Genomic DNA, 12,887 nt, shown 5'->3' with positions numbered 1-12,887 from the left:
CATCTGCCTCCAATCCTCCTCTTTTTTGCTGAGGAAGACTGGCCCTGAGCTAACATCCGTGCCCATCTTCCTCTACATGGGATGCCTGCCACAGCATGGCTTGACAAGTGGTGCATAGGTCTGTACCCTGGATCTAAACCGGCCAACCCTGGGCTGCCGAAGCAGAATGTGCGAACTTAATCCTGTGCCACCAGGCTGGCCCCAATTCATTGATTATTTTGAGGACTATTGCCCAAGATATAAGATGTATAGAGAACTCATATCTGATGTGATATTTAAAAATGTTCCTGTATCAAATCTGCACTTGCACAAATAAAAGACTAGAAGAAAAACCAGGGTGTACCCAGGAACGATAGAGTGAGAAAATATATTACAAATATATTTACAATAATTTAAAAATAATATTTATAAGTAATTCAATGCTCACAACAATCTTATGAGGTAAACATTATTCCCATTTTGAGGGTGACAGAATTGAAGTGCTGAGAGGTTAAATAACTTGCTCAATGGCACACGGTTCAGCAGCAAAGGATGTGTTATCACTGTAGTATTTTCTTCATTGCCCTTCAAAATTTTCTTACTGTATACTATTTTAAATGTTCTTTTAAAATGTAAAATATGCAAAATTCTCTTTCTAAAATTTCTTTTTTTTTTTTTAAGATTAGCACCTGAGCTAACAACTGTTGCCAATCTTTTTTACCCCCCTGCTTTTTTCTTCCCAAATCCCCCCACTACATAGCTGTATATTTTAGTTGTGGGTCCTTCTAGTTGTGGCATGTGGGACGCCACCTCAGCATGGCCTGATGAGCAGTGCCATGTCTGCACCTAGGATCCAAATCAGCGAAACCCTGGCCCGCTGAAGTGGAGCGCATGAACTTAACCACTCGGTCATGGGGCCAGCCCCTAAAATATGTTTTCTAACACATCTTTACAATAAAAATTTAAATAAATTTTTCCCAATACTTACTTTTCTCAGGTCATTGTGTATATTTATTCATTTTATAATAAATTATTTACATTGGGATTGCCCCCACTTAAAATATGACAAGGGAATCTGCACAGTTTATAGTGTAGTAGTGACAATTAAGCTCTGGAATTAAATATGGGTGGGTTGAAATCCCTTTCCATCACTTATCAGCTATACAAATTGGTCATGCTGCTTAACTTTATCTGCAAATATGAACAGTATAAACAATTACCCTTCCTGAATTGTCGTGAAGATTAAAAATGTATATAGAAAGAGCTTAGCAAAGTGAGGCACACATAGAAAGCACTCAATGTACATTAGATAGCATCATCATCTATAATATCACATGTATATTGTTTCAGAATTATCAATTCTTAGGTGGCAAAATTTACTTCACAAAAGAAAATGCTATAACTACCTAAAACATTACAAATTATCTGTTAAGAGTTTTTAAAAGTTGGCCTCCTAGACTAACCCATAAAAGTACATAAGTATGCTATGCTAATAACATGGAAAAGTGTCTATGGAAAAGTGACCTCAGAGCCACAACTGTGGCTATCTGGTGACATTTCCCACCCTTCAGTCTTGACAGTGTCATTAAGGATTTTCCTTTCCATCTATAAGTTAGTGGTACAGGACCTCCCTCAGAAATCAGAACCAGTAAAGGCCTAGTGTCCTAAAGCAGAGGCTCCTGCAGGGTGGGTAAGATTTGTGGGATGAAGAACTATTGAGGCCAGCACGTCCATATAAGCATAAATCCCTACACATCTGTCTCGTCTAGTCATTTCATTCATCCCACAGACCCTGAGAATTAGCCTACCTGCTTCACTTCCCACCACCATAAACCACTTTTTAAGGAACAGGTTCCTTCTGCCTCAGTCACATGAGAACAAGATGCAGGTTCATTGCAGCATAACAGCAATTCGATCCATTGTAGAAAGGACTGGAATGAAATTTATTCTAACTTTGGAGAATGGCTGATGCATTTAAACATTCTGTGACAGAGACTAGGAGAGGGGCACTGAGGTGAGATACAGCATGAGAAGGAGAGCTTAAACTAAAAGAGAGAAAGGAGGTGAAATGGGGACTGACTAATAGGGGCTGGGAAATAGGTAGAAGAAGGATGGAAAGTGGTTATAGGGTTTTAGCCTTTCCTTTCCTAACATCAGGAGCCACCCTAATCCAGTAGTTGGACCAGGAAAGAAGCAAGAAATGGGACTGGTGACCTTCACAGTAGTTGTATATATGGTGGTTCCCCCTGTCCTCCACCAATACATACACACATGAGGCAAAAGTACAGAAGAAAATGGTGTTTGCAAGGTTATCTCACAACTCAGCCTTTGGTAAGTCAGGACCTGCCATTACTAGGCATTTAAGGTGGAAGAACATGTTAAGAGTAAGTTAGAACATTGCTATATTGTTACTGCTCAACCAAAATTGCCATGTGAGAAAGCTTAGTGTAACAGGTAACGCTGTCATCATACCTGTTCCATCAAAACTACTATCTTGTAAAATTAATGATTTGTTTCTTTTCTTTATCTTCTTTCCCCTTTCTGTGGTACCCTCTGCTTCATGGATACACTCCACATTAAACCACAGTGAGACGCTGAAACCTTCCGACAGGTGTGGCCAGCAGTTTTGTCCCAGCAACGGCAAGTGGACTGGAGCTATGTGCCAGGAGGAAAGCAGCTGCTGGGGGAAACCTTCGCTGTCAGCCTCTTTCTTGCTCCGTGACACTCGTGCTCTTCTCAATAAGCCCAGGGCCTTACTGTTTAGAATTCTAGGACACTTCTGCGATGAAACACCATTGCTTAAACTGGGAGTATGCAGCAAAGGGAAGGTTAGATACTGCAAAGGGCTCATAGTAATATCACTTTCAACAATTTTCAGAAGACCCAGAAGAAGAATTTCCTAGAGAAAAAGAGAAACAAATAAAACTTTCCAATCATGTTATAAGACACATAATAATCTTGAAATTCAGGTATTAAATAAAAATACAAACATACTCATATACATTATTAGCATTCCCATTTAAATACCTTCCTATCTATGACATCATTAAATTCTCATTTTTTGTGTAGTTAAGATAAAATATGAAACAGAGATTTCATTCTTAAAATATGTAATTCCTTCTGGTTAATTTGTTTTAGATTTAAATGCTTTTATGGTATAAACCTAAAAGTTATGAGTTGGTTTTAAGCATTAGAAATTAAATATAATAATTATACCAGGAATAATTTCTACCAAAGAAAGATGCTTATTTCCATGTAGACTCTAATTGTTTCTCTCTTTTTTTTTTTTTTTCAGATCGGCACCTGAGCTAACAACTGTTGCCAATCTTTTTTTTTCCTGCTTTTTCTCCCCAAATCCCCCCAGTACATAGTTGTATATTCTAGTTGTGGGTCCTTCCAGTTGTGGCATGTGGGATGCCACCTCAGCATGGCCTGATGAGCGGTGCAATGTCCGCGCCCAGGATCCAAACCAGTGGAAACCCTGGGCCGCTGAAGCGGAGTGTGCAAACTTAACCACTCGGCCACGGGCCAGCCCCTCAATTATTGTTAAGTGAAGGATAGAACCAGAGACTTTATAAATTCTCCAAATTTCTAAATGATATTTATAGCGTGTTTGGCTTGATAAAATTGAGTGCTCAATTACTTTCCAACTTATTTTACGTCTTTTCTCTAATCAAATAAATTTTCTTTCATCCGTGTTTGGCAAACTAAAATAAGGTTTTTAGGTTTTATTTATAATTACAAGGTTTTGGTTAAACTGAAATGCAGAATGTACAGAAAAGATGAGAGAAAACAAGCATTTAATTAAAGGGAAAAGCAATGATAAGACAAGTAAATAGAAAAGATGAACCTAGTACAATGCCCTACTCATGCATAAAATAACATCTAACACTATGACAATGAGAAATACACCCAGAAGAAGTAATCCATTCCAAAATTATACAGTCAGTTCTCAATTGTCCACACAAGTGGTTTTTAACCTTGTGTTCCTCAGAGCTCCCTCAGGGTCCACACACCTGGAGTGGGTGGTGAAATGGGTAGGGCTAGGAACATCCAATCTTGCTTCAAAAAAGTACCTCCAAGGTTTTGTTTTATTTGCTTATGCTTCTGGTCTATATTTCATTATAAAAATAGGTTTCTCAGCAAAGAACAGTCTGCAAGTCTGTTAAGCTACATCAGTGGAAAGGAAAAGTGATAGAAGATAACTGAAGAGTGGATAATAATTTTCCCCCAAAAAAGATAATCCTCAAAATGGTTATCATTACTCATAATTAAGTTTTCTTTAGTAATCAAAATTATTTAGCATTTCTTAAGCACAAAGACTGGGGTTGGGATGGGGTAAGGGACTATGATCCCAGTGATATACCTGGTTGGCCAAAATAGAAATGAAATGGTTAAAATATATGCAAGTAATAAAATAGAGAAATTCAGACATTACATGGAACTGACTGTATAATTACCACAAGAAAAGAGAGATCTTAGTGCTTTCCAAATAATTAAAAAAAAATTCTATTAGGTATCAGTGAAAAAAATGTTAAATTATATTTACTGTACAAGGAGATTTCTCCAGAAATATTCTCAAAAGAAGGGTTAGCTCTTCTGAACATGTTCTTGAACTCATCAGAGATACCAAAAGATCCACCAATACTCTCTGGCATACTAAATTAAAGAAAGATAGAGGGGGAAAATTAAAGCCAGTACACACTTAATTAAAGGAACTGAATAAGCAATTTCACTGAAAAAGATCAAATACTGTTGTCAATCTTAAATGGATTATAAACAATCTAATAATCCAAAAATTTGCTCAAGAAATAGCAATAGAATTAAATGCACACCAACCAACCAACTGACAAAAACACTTTTCTTAAAGATCGGTTAACTCCAAGTAAAACAAAGGTACTATTAAAAGAAGCATAAATTTATACAGCATACATTAAACAAGTTGACACTGTTAGGTACCATAAAATAGTTTGCTACCTTCTTATCTTGAACTATCACTTTCTAAATACAACTATCACTTGCTATATAGAAAATTCGATGATGTAAATAAAAGTAGAAATACTAAAAATTAGGAAAATACTTAAATATCACAAAGAATTAGGTTGAACATTTTCTTTACTCCATCATGGGGGTGAGCATAAAATACAATCAGTGGTACACAAATTCAGAGAACTTTTTAGAGTAAAATAATAACTAACATTTGTAGCACACATTACAGTATTCAAAGTATATTTACATGCATTATCTCAGTCGATCCTCACAAAAACAACTCTTAAAATTAAATATTATCTCCATTTTAGACATGACAAAAACCACCCTGATTTGAAACCCGAAAACAGAAGCCATGTTTAAGAAACATATTTTGTAGAAGCAGTGAACTGATGCAGTAGTGTAACAGTAGGTGTATGTGGAAAGAAACTGGCAACAAGACTAGAAGATAGCATGAACTTTATCCTGCAAATAACATGAATCCACTGAAGGTTTTAGAGTAAGAAGGTAATATGATCAGAGTAAAGTGTATGTACTTAGATTTTTTTTTCAGTTCAAAACTCAGAGGTTCCAGTTCAAAATGAGGGAATTGAGACATATATACGTATATATATTTGCCTTTGTCTACTAATGAAAACTCACTGAACTAAAAGTACAGAATTACAAAAAGGCAGAAACACATAGCAAAAAAAGTGGGGGAGGTAGTGGGCATTGGGGGCACATCAAGTGAGAGATTTAAAAATATCTCTCGAAGGGGCCGGCCCAGTGGCATAGGGGTTAAGTTTGCACGTTCCACTTTGGCGGCCCGGGGTTCACTGGTTTGGATCCCGGGGGTGGACCTATGCACCGCTTGTCAAACCATGCTGTGGTAGGCATCCCACATATGAAGTAGAGGAAGATGGGCACGGATGTTAGCTCAGGGCCAGCCTTCCTCAGCAAAAAGAGGAGGATTGGTGGCAGATGTTAGCTCAAGGCTAATCTTCCTCAAAAAAAAAAGGGGGGGGGGAGGTCCGGCCCCATGGCCGAGTAGTTAAGTTCTCATGCTCTGCTTCGGTGGCCCAGGGTTTCACCAGTTCGGATCCTGGGTGCGGACATCACACCGCTCATCAAGCCATGCTGAGGCGGCATCCCACATGCCACAATAGAAGGACCCACAACTAGAAATACATAACTATGTACCAGGGGGCTTTGGGGAGAAAAAGGAAAAATAAAATCTTTAAAAAAAAAAAGGATAATGGAATAGAATTTCTCAGAGCTAAGCTGAAAATAAGTCCTCAGATCCAAAGGGTCCACTAAGTGTCTAGAACAATAAATAAAAATATGCAATAAATAAGTAAATGGGGGAGAAGGGAAAGCTTTTTCTTACAGTACAATCCCAATTAATAAATGTAGAAGGAAAGATGGAAACAGAAAAATCACAATTTGGCAACACTACACTATTAACTGTTTCAGTCAAAAATCACAAAAGGATGCTAAAATTAGTGGGTTAAAGTATGATGAGAAAAGAGAGATTTACATAGCCTCAAGTTATCTCCCCACAAGACACTTATTATAAAGAGAAAACAGTAATGTTACAATAGAGAAACCTAGCAAGACACCACCTTGACCAAGTGATCAAAGTCAACATCACCAGTAATAAGATACAGATATCATGAACCCCTAGAGATGATGCACTGAGAAAGGCACAACAACACTTCTGAGGTATGCCTGCCCCAAATGTATAACTCGAATTTAATCATGAGGAAGTATCCAAGAAACCCAAATTAATGCTTTGTGCATGTTAGCCTTAATTCTCCAACTAATATTTAAGTTTCTCCAACTAAACTCTAGGTTTCTACCTATTACATATAATATGATCATATTACATATTCATTATGAACTTCTCAAATGTCTGTGAAAGTACAGAGTAGAGAGTAGGTCCTCAATCAAAATCTGATAAAGCACCAGTGAAGTGTTTGGACTGGGTTACAGGCCTTGCAATGCCACTTCTACATATATGACCCTGAACAACTCACTCAATCCCTTAGAAACTAGAGTTTCGACTCATAAAATCAAGATACTTATACTATGTCTATTGCAGTGGGTGGTTCTGAGGAACAAAAGAGATCATGCATATAAAGCTACTTTTGAAACCACAGAGTACTATGCCAATGGAAGCCATTATTATCAACTCTTCATTTCACATAACAACAAAATAATTTCAAAGCTATTGTTTAAAACTAACCAAGTTTCAACGCACCTTGAAAATCGGAATCGGCCTGTGTTAAAATACTCAAGAACCCTCCTAAAAGATTTTTCACAGTTCCCTGAAGATTAAAAAGCAAAACACAGGAAATTAAATCTTACTTCATGAAAGCATGAAGTAACTATAACGAAATAATAAATTATTTGATAGTCTACTTATATACACATATATTTAAAAATAACTGGAAAGAATGCTATGTGAAGGATTACACATAATTTTCATTGTCTTTTTCATACAGTTTTTATTTTCTGAGTTTTCAAAACAATGATGATATACGAAAATTAAATGCAATTTAAAAAATATTACCCATTCTCAGAAATATACTTAATTCATATTAGTTAACCAATGACAACATTAATTTTTTATGTTACTTTAGAGAACTATGGAATTAGATTTTTAGAATACCACTTACAGGTAAAAACATACCTAAGGATTATAAAAGATAAGTAATCATGTCAAATAATTTTCAGATAAGTTGGGTTATAAATAAGGAGACGAGTATTGGGGCATGAGTGTGATAAATATTGATCACATATAACTAAATGCATCTTTTACCTGTTGCATAAGTAGAAAAATATTCTTTTCTTTCTGCCTGATGATTTTCAAAAAACTCTCAAATACATGGGCAAGCACATCAAGTTTGGCTTTACTAGTAGAAAGCAAATTTAATTGCAGCATGCAAATCTCGGGATATATCATTTCCCCTTGAGAGGGATTTTCAAGTAAGTCATTTGGACTGCTTGATGCACTCAAACCTTCTGCTTCAGGGTTTAAGTCTACCTCTGAAAGGGGAAAAGAAAGGATTATTTTTATTCCCTCAACACTAATAAATATTTCAAATCTCATTTATCACTTAGGAGATCTAGTGGCAAAAGTGGTATTCATACGAAGATGCCCACAAAACCTTTTCCTACAACATGACTTTTGATTACAAGGTGTATCCTGAATAATCAAGTCATATGGATATTTTGAAGATAAATGAGTAGCCTTAAAAGTAATTTTGATCTTCAATGGAACTACAAATATTATCAACAGTAATTTTTATAGACATGTGATACAGATATTACATATTCCTCTGACATAACTGGAAAAAAAATACTATCCCAAACTTTCTAACCCCAAAATACCTAAAATCACAGGTTAGTTCATTTGCCTGCCCATAAATCTGTGAAAATGGTAGTCTTGGCTATTGTTTGGATGAATTCTCTGCTTTGTCTTCTTCATAAGTGAGAAAATGACAGTGTCTCAATGAATATTACATTTTGGAAAATTTAATGGATATGCTCCTGAAAGAGATTGCTATGCTCTTAAAAAATGTTCAGATAGTAAGAAAATTATAAATTTCTACCTAGACCAGAATTCTTTAAATTAAGATCTAGTTATCAAACTTATAAAAAAGGAATAAAACAGTCATTATAAAATGTCTGTACTATGATAAAACAAACACCATTAAACCAATATTTTTTCAAAAAGGACTGGCTCAGAGGGTAGGGGGAGGGGGAATTGGAGGAAGACGGTCAAAAGGTACGAACTTCCAGTTATGAGATAAATAAGTACTAGGGATGTAGTGTACAACATGATGACTACAGCTAACACTGCTGTACGATATACAGGAGAGCTGTTAAGAGAGTAGATCCTAAGAGTTCTCATCACAAGGAAAACATTTTTTTCTTTTTATTGTATCTACATGAGATGATGAATGTTAACTAAACCTACTGTGATGATCATTTCACAATATATGTAAGTTAGACTGTCATGCTGTACATCTTAAACTTATACAGTGACATACGTCAATTATTTCTCAATAAAACTGGAAACAAACAAAAAGTTTAATAAACCAAATAAGCTATATGAATATATACGTGTGTGTATATATGTGTGCATACATATACATACACATTCTTTCAATTTGTGGCTGTTCTTTTGTTCTTTTCATTCTCTTCATAGTTAAAACAAAAACCCTGCTATGAGTCCATCAAGCCCTTTAAGTAGAACATCTGTGACTATTCCCACTCACTTGATGGGAAAGAGAAAATAAGTTTTAAACCCAGAGACAAAGGATCATGTGCAATGGAGCTCTATTCTGAGGACAAGTCGGGCCATGGTGAACTAAGAGGAAATCTACGCTGCAGGACCCTTGGATGTCAGCAAGATGTCTGCATTCCTTATATTATTTAATCTTTAAAATAAACTGCCTGAAAAGCTCTTCCTGTCAATGTTTGTCTGGAGAGATCTTTTTTATTTAGGCCTCAATGTAAATGTAACCTTGTCAGAGAGGCCTTCCCTGACCACCTAATCACTATCACATCACCCTGTTTTATTTCTTCACACTGTTTATTTCTGATACTCCTTGTTTGTCTTTTCTACTAGAATATATATGAGAGCAGGGACTTTCTCCACCCTGTATTCTAAGCCACTCAGTCAATGTCTGTGATAACAAAACATATCTCATTGTTTTAAATTGAATACACAAATGCCAGAATTTGTTGTGAAGATCAAATAAAATGATGATGCAATGTGCTTTTTAAATTGTAAGGCAATAAAAATTCTAAACTGGTATTATTATGAACCATTTTGCTAATTAACAACCTGACTTGCAAATCCAATCACTTCAGTGACATTTTACCATCATCCCGGATTTCACTATCCTCAGGATTGCTTTCACTATCTGCTTCATAACCTTCTTCTTCAACCAAAAGTTTAAAACTACAACACTGAGAATCCTCAGCTTCTTCTGAAAAATCACCAGGTTGGGATGATAACTCTTCTTCCGATTGATGACTCTATAAGATCAGTGTAATTAAAAGGCAAAAGTTGTAACATTTGCTCATTTTTAGTAACAGAATATTTATTACTCAAAAGTCATTTTAAGGACAGCTTCAGTATTTTCTTTGAGAAAAAAATCTTAGGAATCAATATTAACCATTATAAATTATGAAATTCATGCAGCAAAATTTTCCAGAATCTCTCAGATAACTTTATTAATTCTTCACAAAAGAGAGTCTCTAACAGATTAAGCTACAGGTCATTTCAGTTTCACTGAAAAATAAGTCTAAGAAATTTCATTCTAGTTATATAATAGGAAATGACTAAAAACCACAATGAGGTGGAAATATACTTCTTGCAACTTAATGGTAGTAAATATAAATTAGTTTTACTCATTAGTTCATAAAAAAAGATTTTTTCATAGGATTTTTATAAATAAAATGTTTCATAAATTAGATAACCAGAGAAGACATGAAAATTTTCCAAAGAGATTAATTTTAAGATTTCAGAACGCAATTGTCTATAAAAGCATCTCAGAAATCAAGAGTTCCAGCATTAACTTCCTGTGTGATATCTTGTGGCATGAAATTTCCTTTTCTTATAAAAATGCTACTAACGTCTTTAGAAAACATTTTCACTTGAAGCTCAGAGTACTTTATCATGGCAACATTAATAAAAGGTAGAATAAAGTAGGTACTTGAACATTTTCTGGTTAACCAATTGACTCAGTAATATGGTGAAGGCCTATTTCAGTAAGTTTTTAAGTTATGACAAATAGTAACATAAAATATTATGGCAAAAGATTATAAAATGTCATATATATGGCTAGACCAAGGAATTAAAAGAGAAATTATATAAAAATAAAGGACAAGTGACAATTAATTAAAGCTAAAAAAGCATGAAAGGAGAGGGAAATGAACTAAAAATGCATCAAAGTTTCAGGAAATAAATTAAAATTGTTCTTTTAGAAAAAAGTTAACTTGAGCAACTAAAAAACTATGATTTGCTATTTTCTATGCAAGTACTAGTCATTTCTATGTTGAGTGATTTAAAATTAAAGTGAGTAGAGAGTTCTGGAAATATTAGCTGCACTAATATAGGATCAGAAAAGATGGCTGAGTCATCACTACCTCTGAATTATCATTTAATAAACTACCAGTTATATGTAATACTTATCAAATAACACATTTCCATCTTACTGGGAGTAATTCTCAGTAAATTTCCAGATTAGATGAAGAAAAGCATGTCATATTGCTCTCCTGTTCTTTATACGATAGGGCACTGAGTAAATATTATCCATCCCACATGATGGAGATATGACCCATTAAAGTCACCTGACCAATCCTGGCCACATGTTCTAACCACATTCATTAGTGTCCTGGTCCCAACCCACACACTTCTGCCTCTACTAGTCATACCCAAACGACACGACCATATGTGATTCATACCTTCTCAGTCATAGCATCATTATGTTCAAAATCTGCTGAATGATTCCCCAGTGCAACTCGAAGCAGGGCATCAAATAAAGGCTTTGCTAATTCTGTTTCAATCACCTTTGACTGGGAAAGATGGTCCCTCATTTCAAACAATATATTTTCCACAGACAAGTTCTAAGGTAAAATAAAAGAGACTAAGAATATTAATAACATGTTTTAAGAAAATTAAAGTGACAAAATAAATGATAAATTAATATTTACTTAACAAGTAAAAGGCTAGCCCATTTATTTGCAGTTGATATGAAAGTAAAATGACTATAAATATCTAGCTCTTACACAAACATCCTACTTTTATAATCAATTAATAACATTTTCATTTATCAAGTGCTATACTCATTTGGTTTTGAATTTCAATGTATCATAAAAAAATGATTAGCTGAAACTTCAGAGTTTTGATTAACCATCTCTAGATTTTATAAATTCCTTATTCTTAGAGATTCCTTAAGACCTTAAGAAGCACTTACATTCTAATCCTTTTCTCTCCCTCCCTTCTTGACTCCTTCCCTTCTGTCTTTGAAGGGAATTCTTGCTGCTTGCCTATGTCCCTATATTAGGTGATGAGGCCATAAAGATGGATAAGAAACTGACTTCTCTCTTAAAGAATTCTCTCAGACCAACATGAGACACAGATACACACAGACCAGATATGATGATGACCATATTAGAGCTATGAACAAAGTACTCTGAGAATAGAAAAGAGAGAAGGTACCTGAGAGACCTGTCAAAAGTGTCCCAGAGGAAGGGTTGTATGAAGTGGACAATGAAGAACAAGTAGGAGACAGCAGGCATAGAAACAGAGGGAGAGAATATGCCAGGCAGAAGAACATGTACAAAAGTACAGAAGTAATGGCAAAGAACGGCATCTTGATGAAGCCGTCAGCTCAGTATAGCTGGTTGCAGCACCGTGAAGGGTGGGAGGAAATGAAGCTAAACAACGAAGTGAAAGCAAGACTGCGAAGGGCTTTGTATGCTATCGTAAGGAGTGTGGAGTTTAACTGTGAGCAATGTGGAACCATCAAGATGTTTTAGACAAGAGGCAATATGGAGGTTGGAGCTATAGTAGGAGAGCCTGTGGCTGACAGAACAGTTAGGGGTGAGTTAGCAAGGAAAGAAGGGATCTGCCAAATTCAAACTTTCCTTAGAAGCAAGGTCTGAAACTAGGGATTCCTTTTTTGTTGAGAAGTGCTCTCAGAAGAAATTTGTAAAGGTATGACGGAAGCCGAGTATGTCAGGAGGAGAATCCAGGCAAGGATGTGGTTTCAGAATAAATGTCTAGCCCCAGCCTAATTCCATGGCACGCTCTGGAGTCTGAACTGCACCACAGAGATTGTCCCACCCCCCTGGAGCCATATCCATCAGTCAGCGGCCATTAACACCCTTCCCAGGCATCTCTAGATGGGGCATCTCCCATC

At 35.7% G+C, this 12,887-nt stretch overlaps 1 protein-coding gene across 1 annotated transcript in view; it reads right to left on the bottom strand.

Moving 5' to 3' along the window:
* The window catches only part of LYST (lysosomal trafficking regulator), a 195,446-nt gene that overhangs the window by 120,808 nt on the left and 61,751 nt on the right, over positions 1-12,887 (bottom strand). The window contains exons 7-12 of the mRNA XM_070492422.1: positions 11,428-11,589; positions 9,840-9,996; positions 7,769-7,995; positions 7,208-7,274; positions 4,529-4,638; positions 2,452-2,878 (exon numbers count right to left, since the gene is read on the bottom strand). Of these exons, the coding sequence (XP_070348523.1) occupies positions 2,452-2,878; positions 4,529-4,638; positions 7,208-7,274; positions 7,769-7,995; positions 9,840-9,996; positions 11,428-11,589 (1,150 nt within the window). The remainder of the gene's footprint in view (positions 1-2,451; positions 2,879-4,528; positions 4,639-7,207; positions 7,275-7,768; positions 7,996-9,839; positions 9,997-11,427; positions 11,590-12,887) is intronic.

This window comes from Equus asinus, chromosome 2 (genome assembly GCF_041296235.1).
Source record: "Equus asinus isolate D_3611 breed Donkey chromosome 2, EquAss-T2T_v2, whole genome shotgun sequence".
Taxonomy (NCBI): domain Eukaryota; kingdom Metazoa; phylum Chordata; class Mammalia; order Perissodactyla; family Equidae; genus Equus; species Equus asinus.
This window is presented reverse-complemented; position numbering and strand designations above follow the sequence as displayed.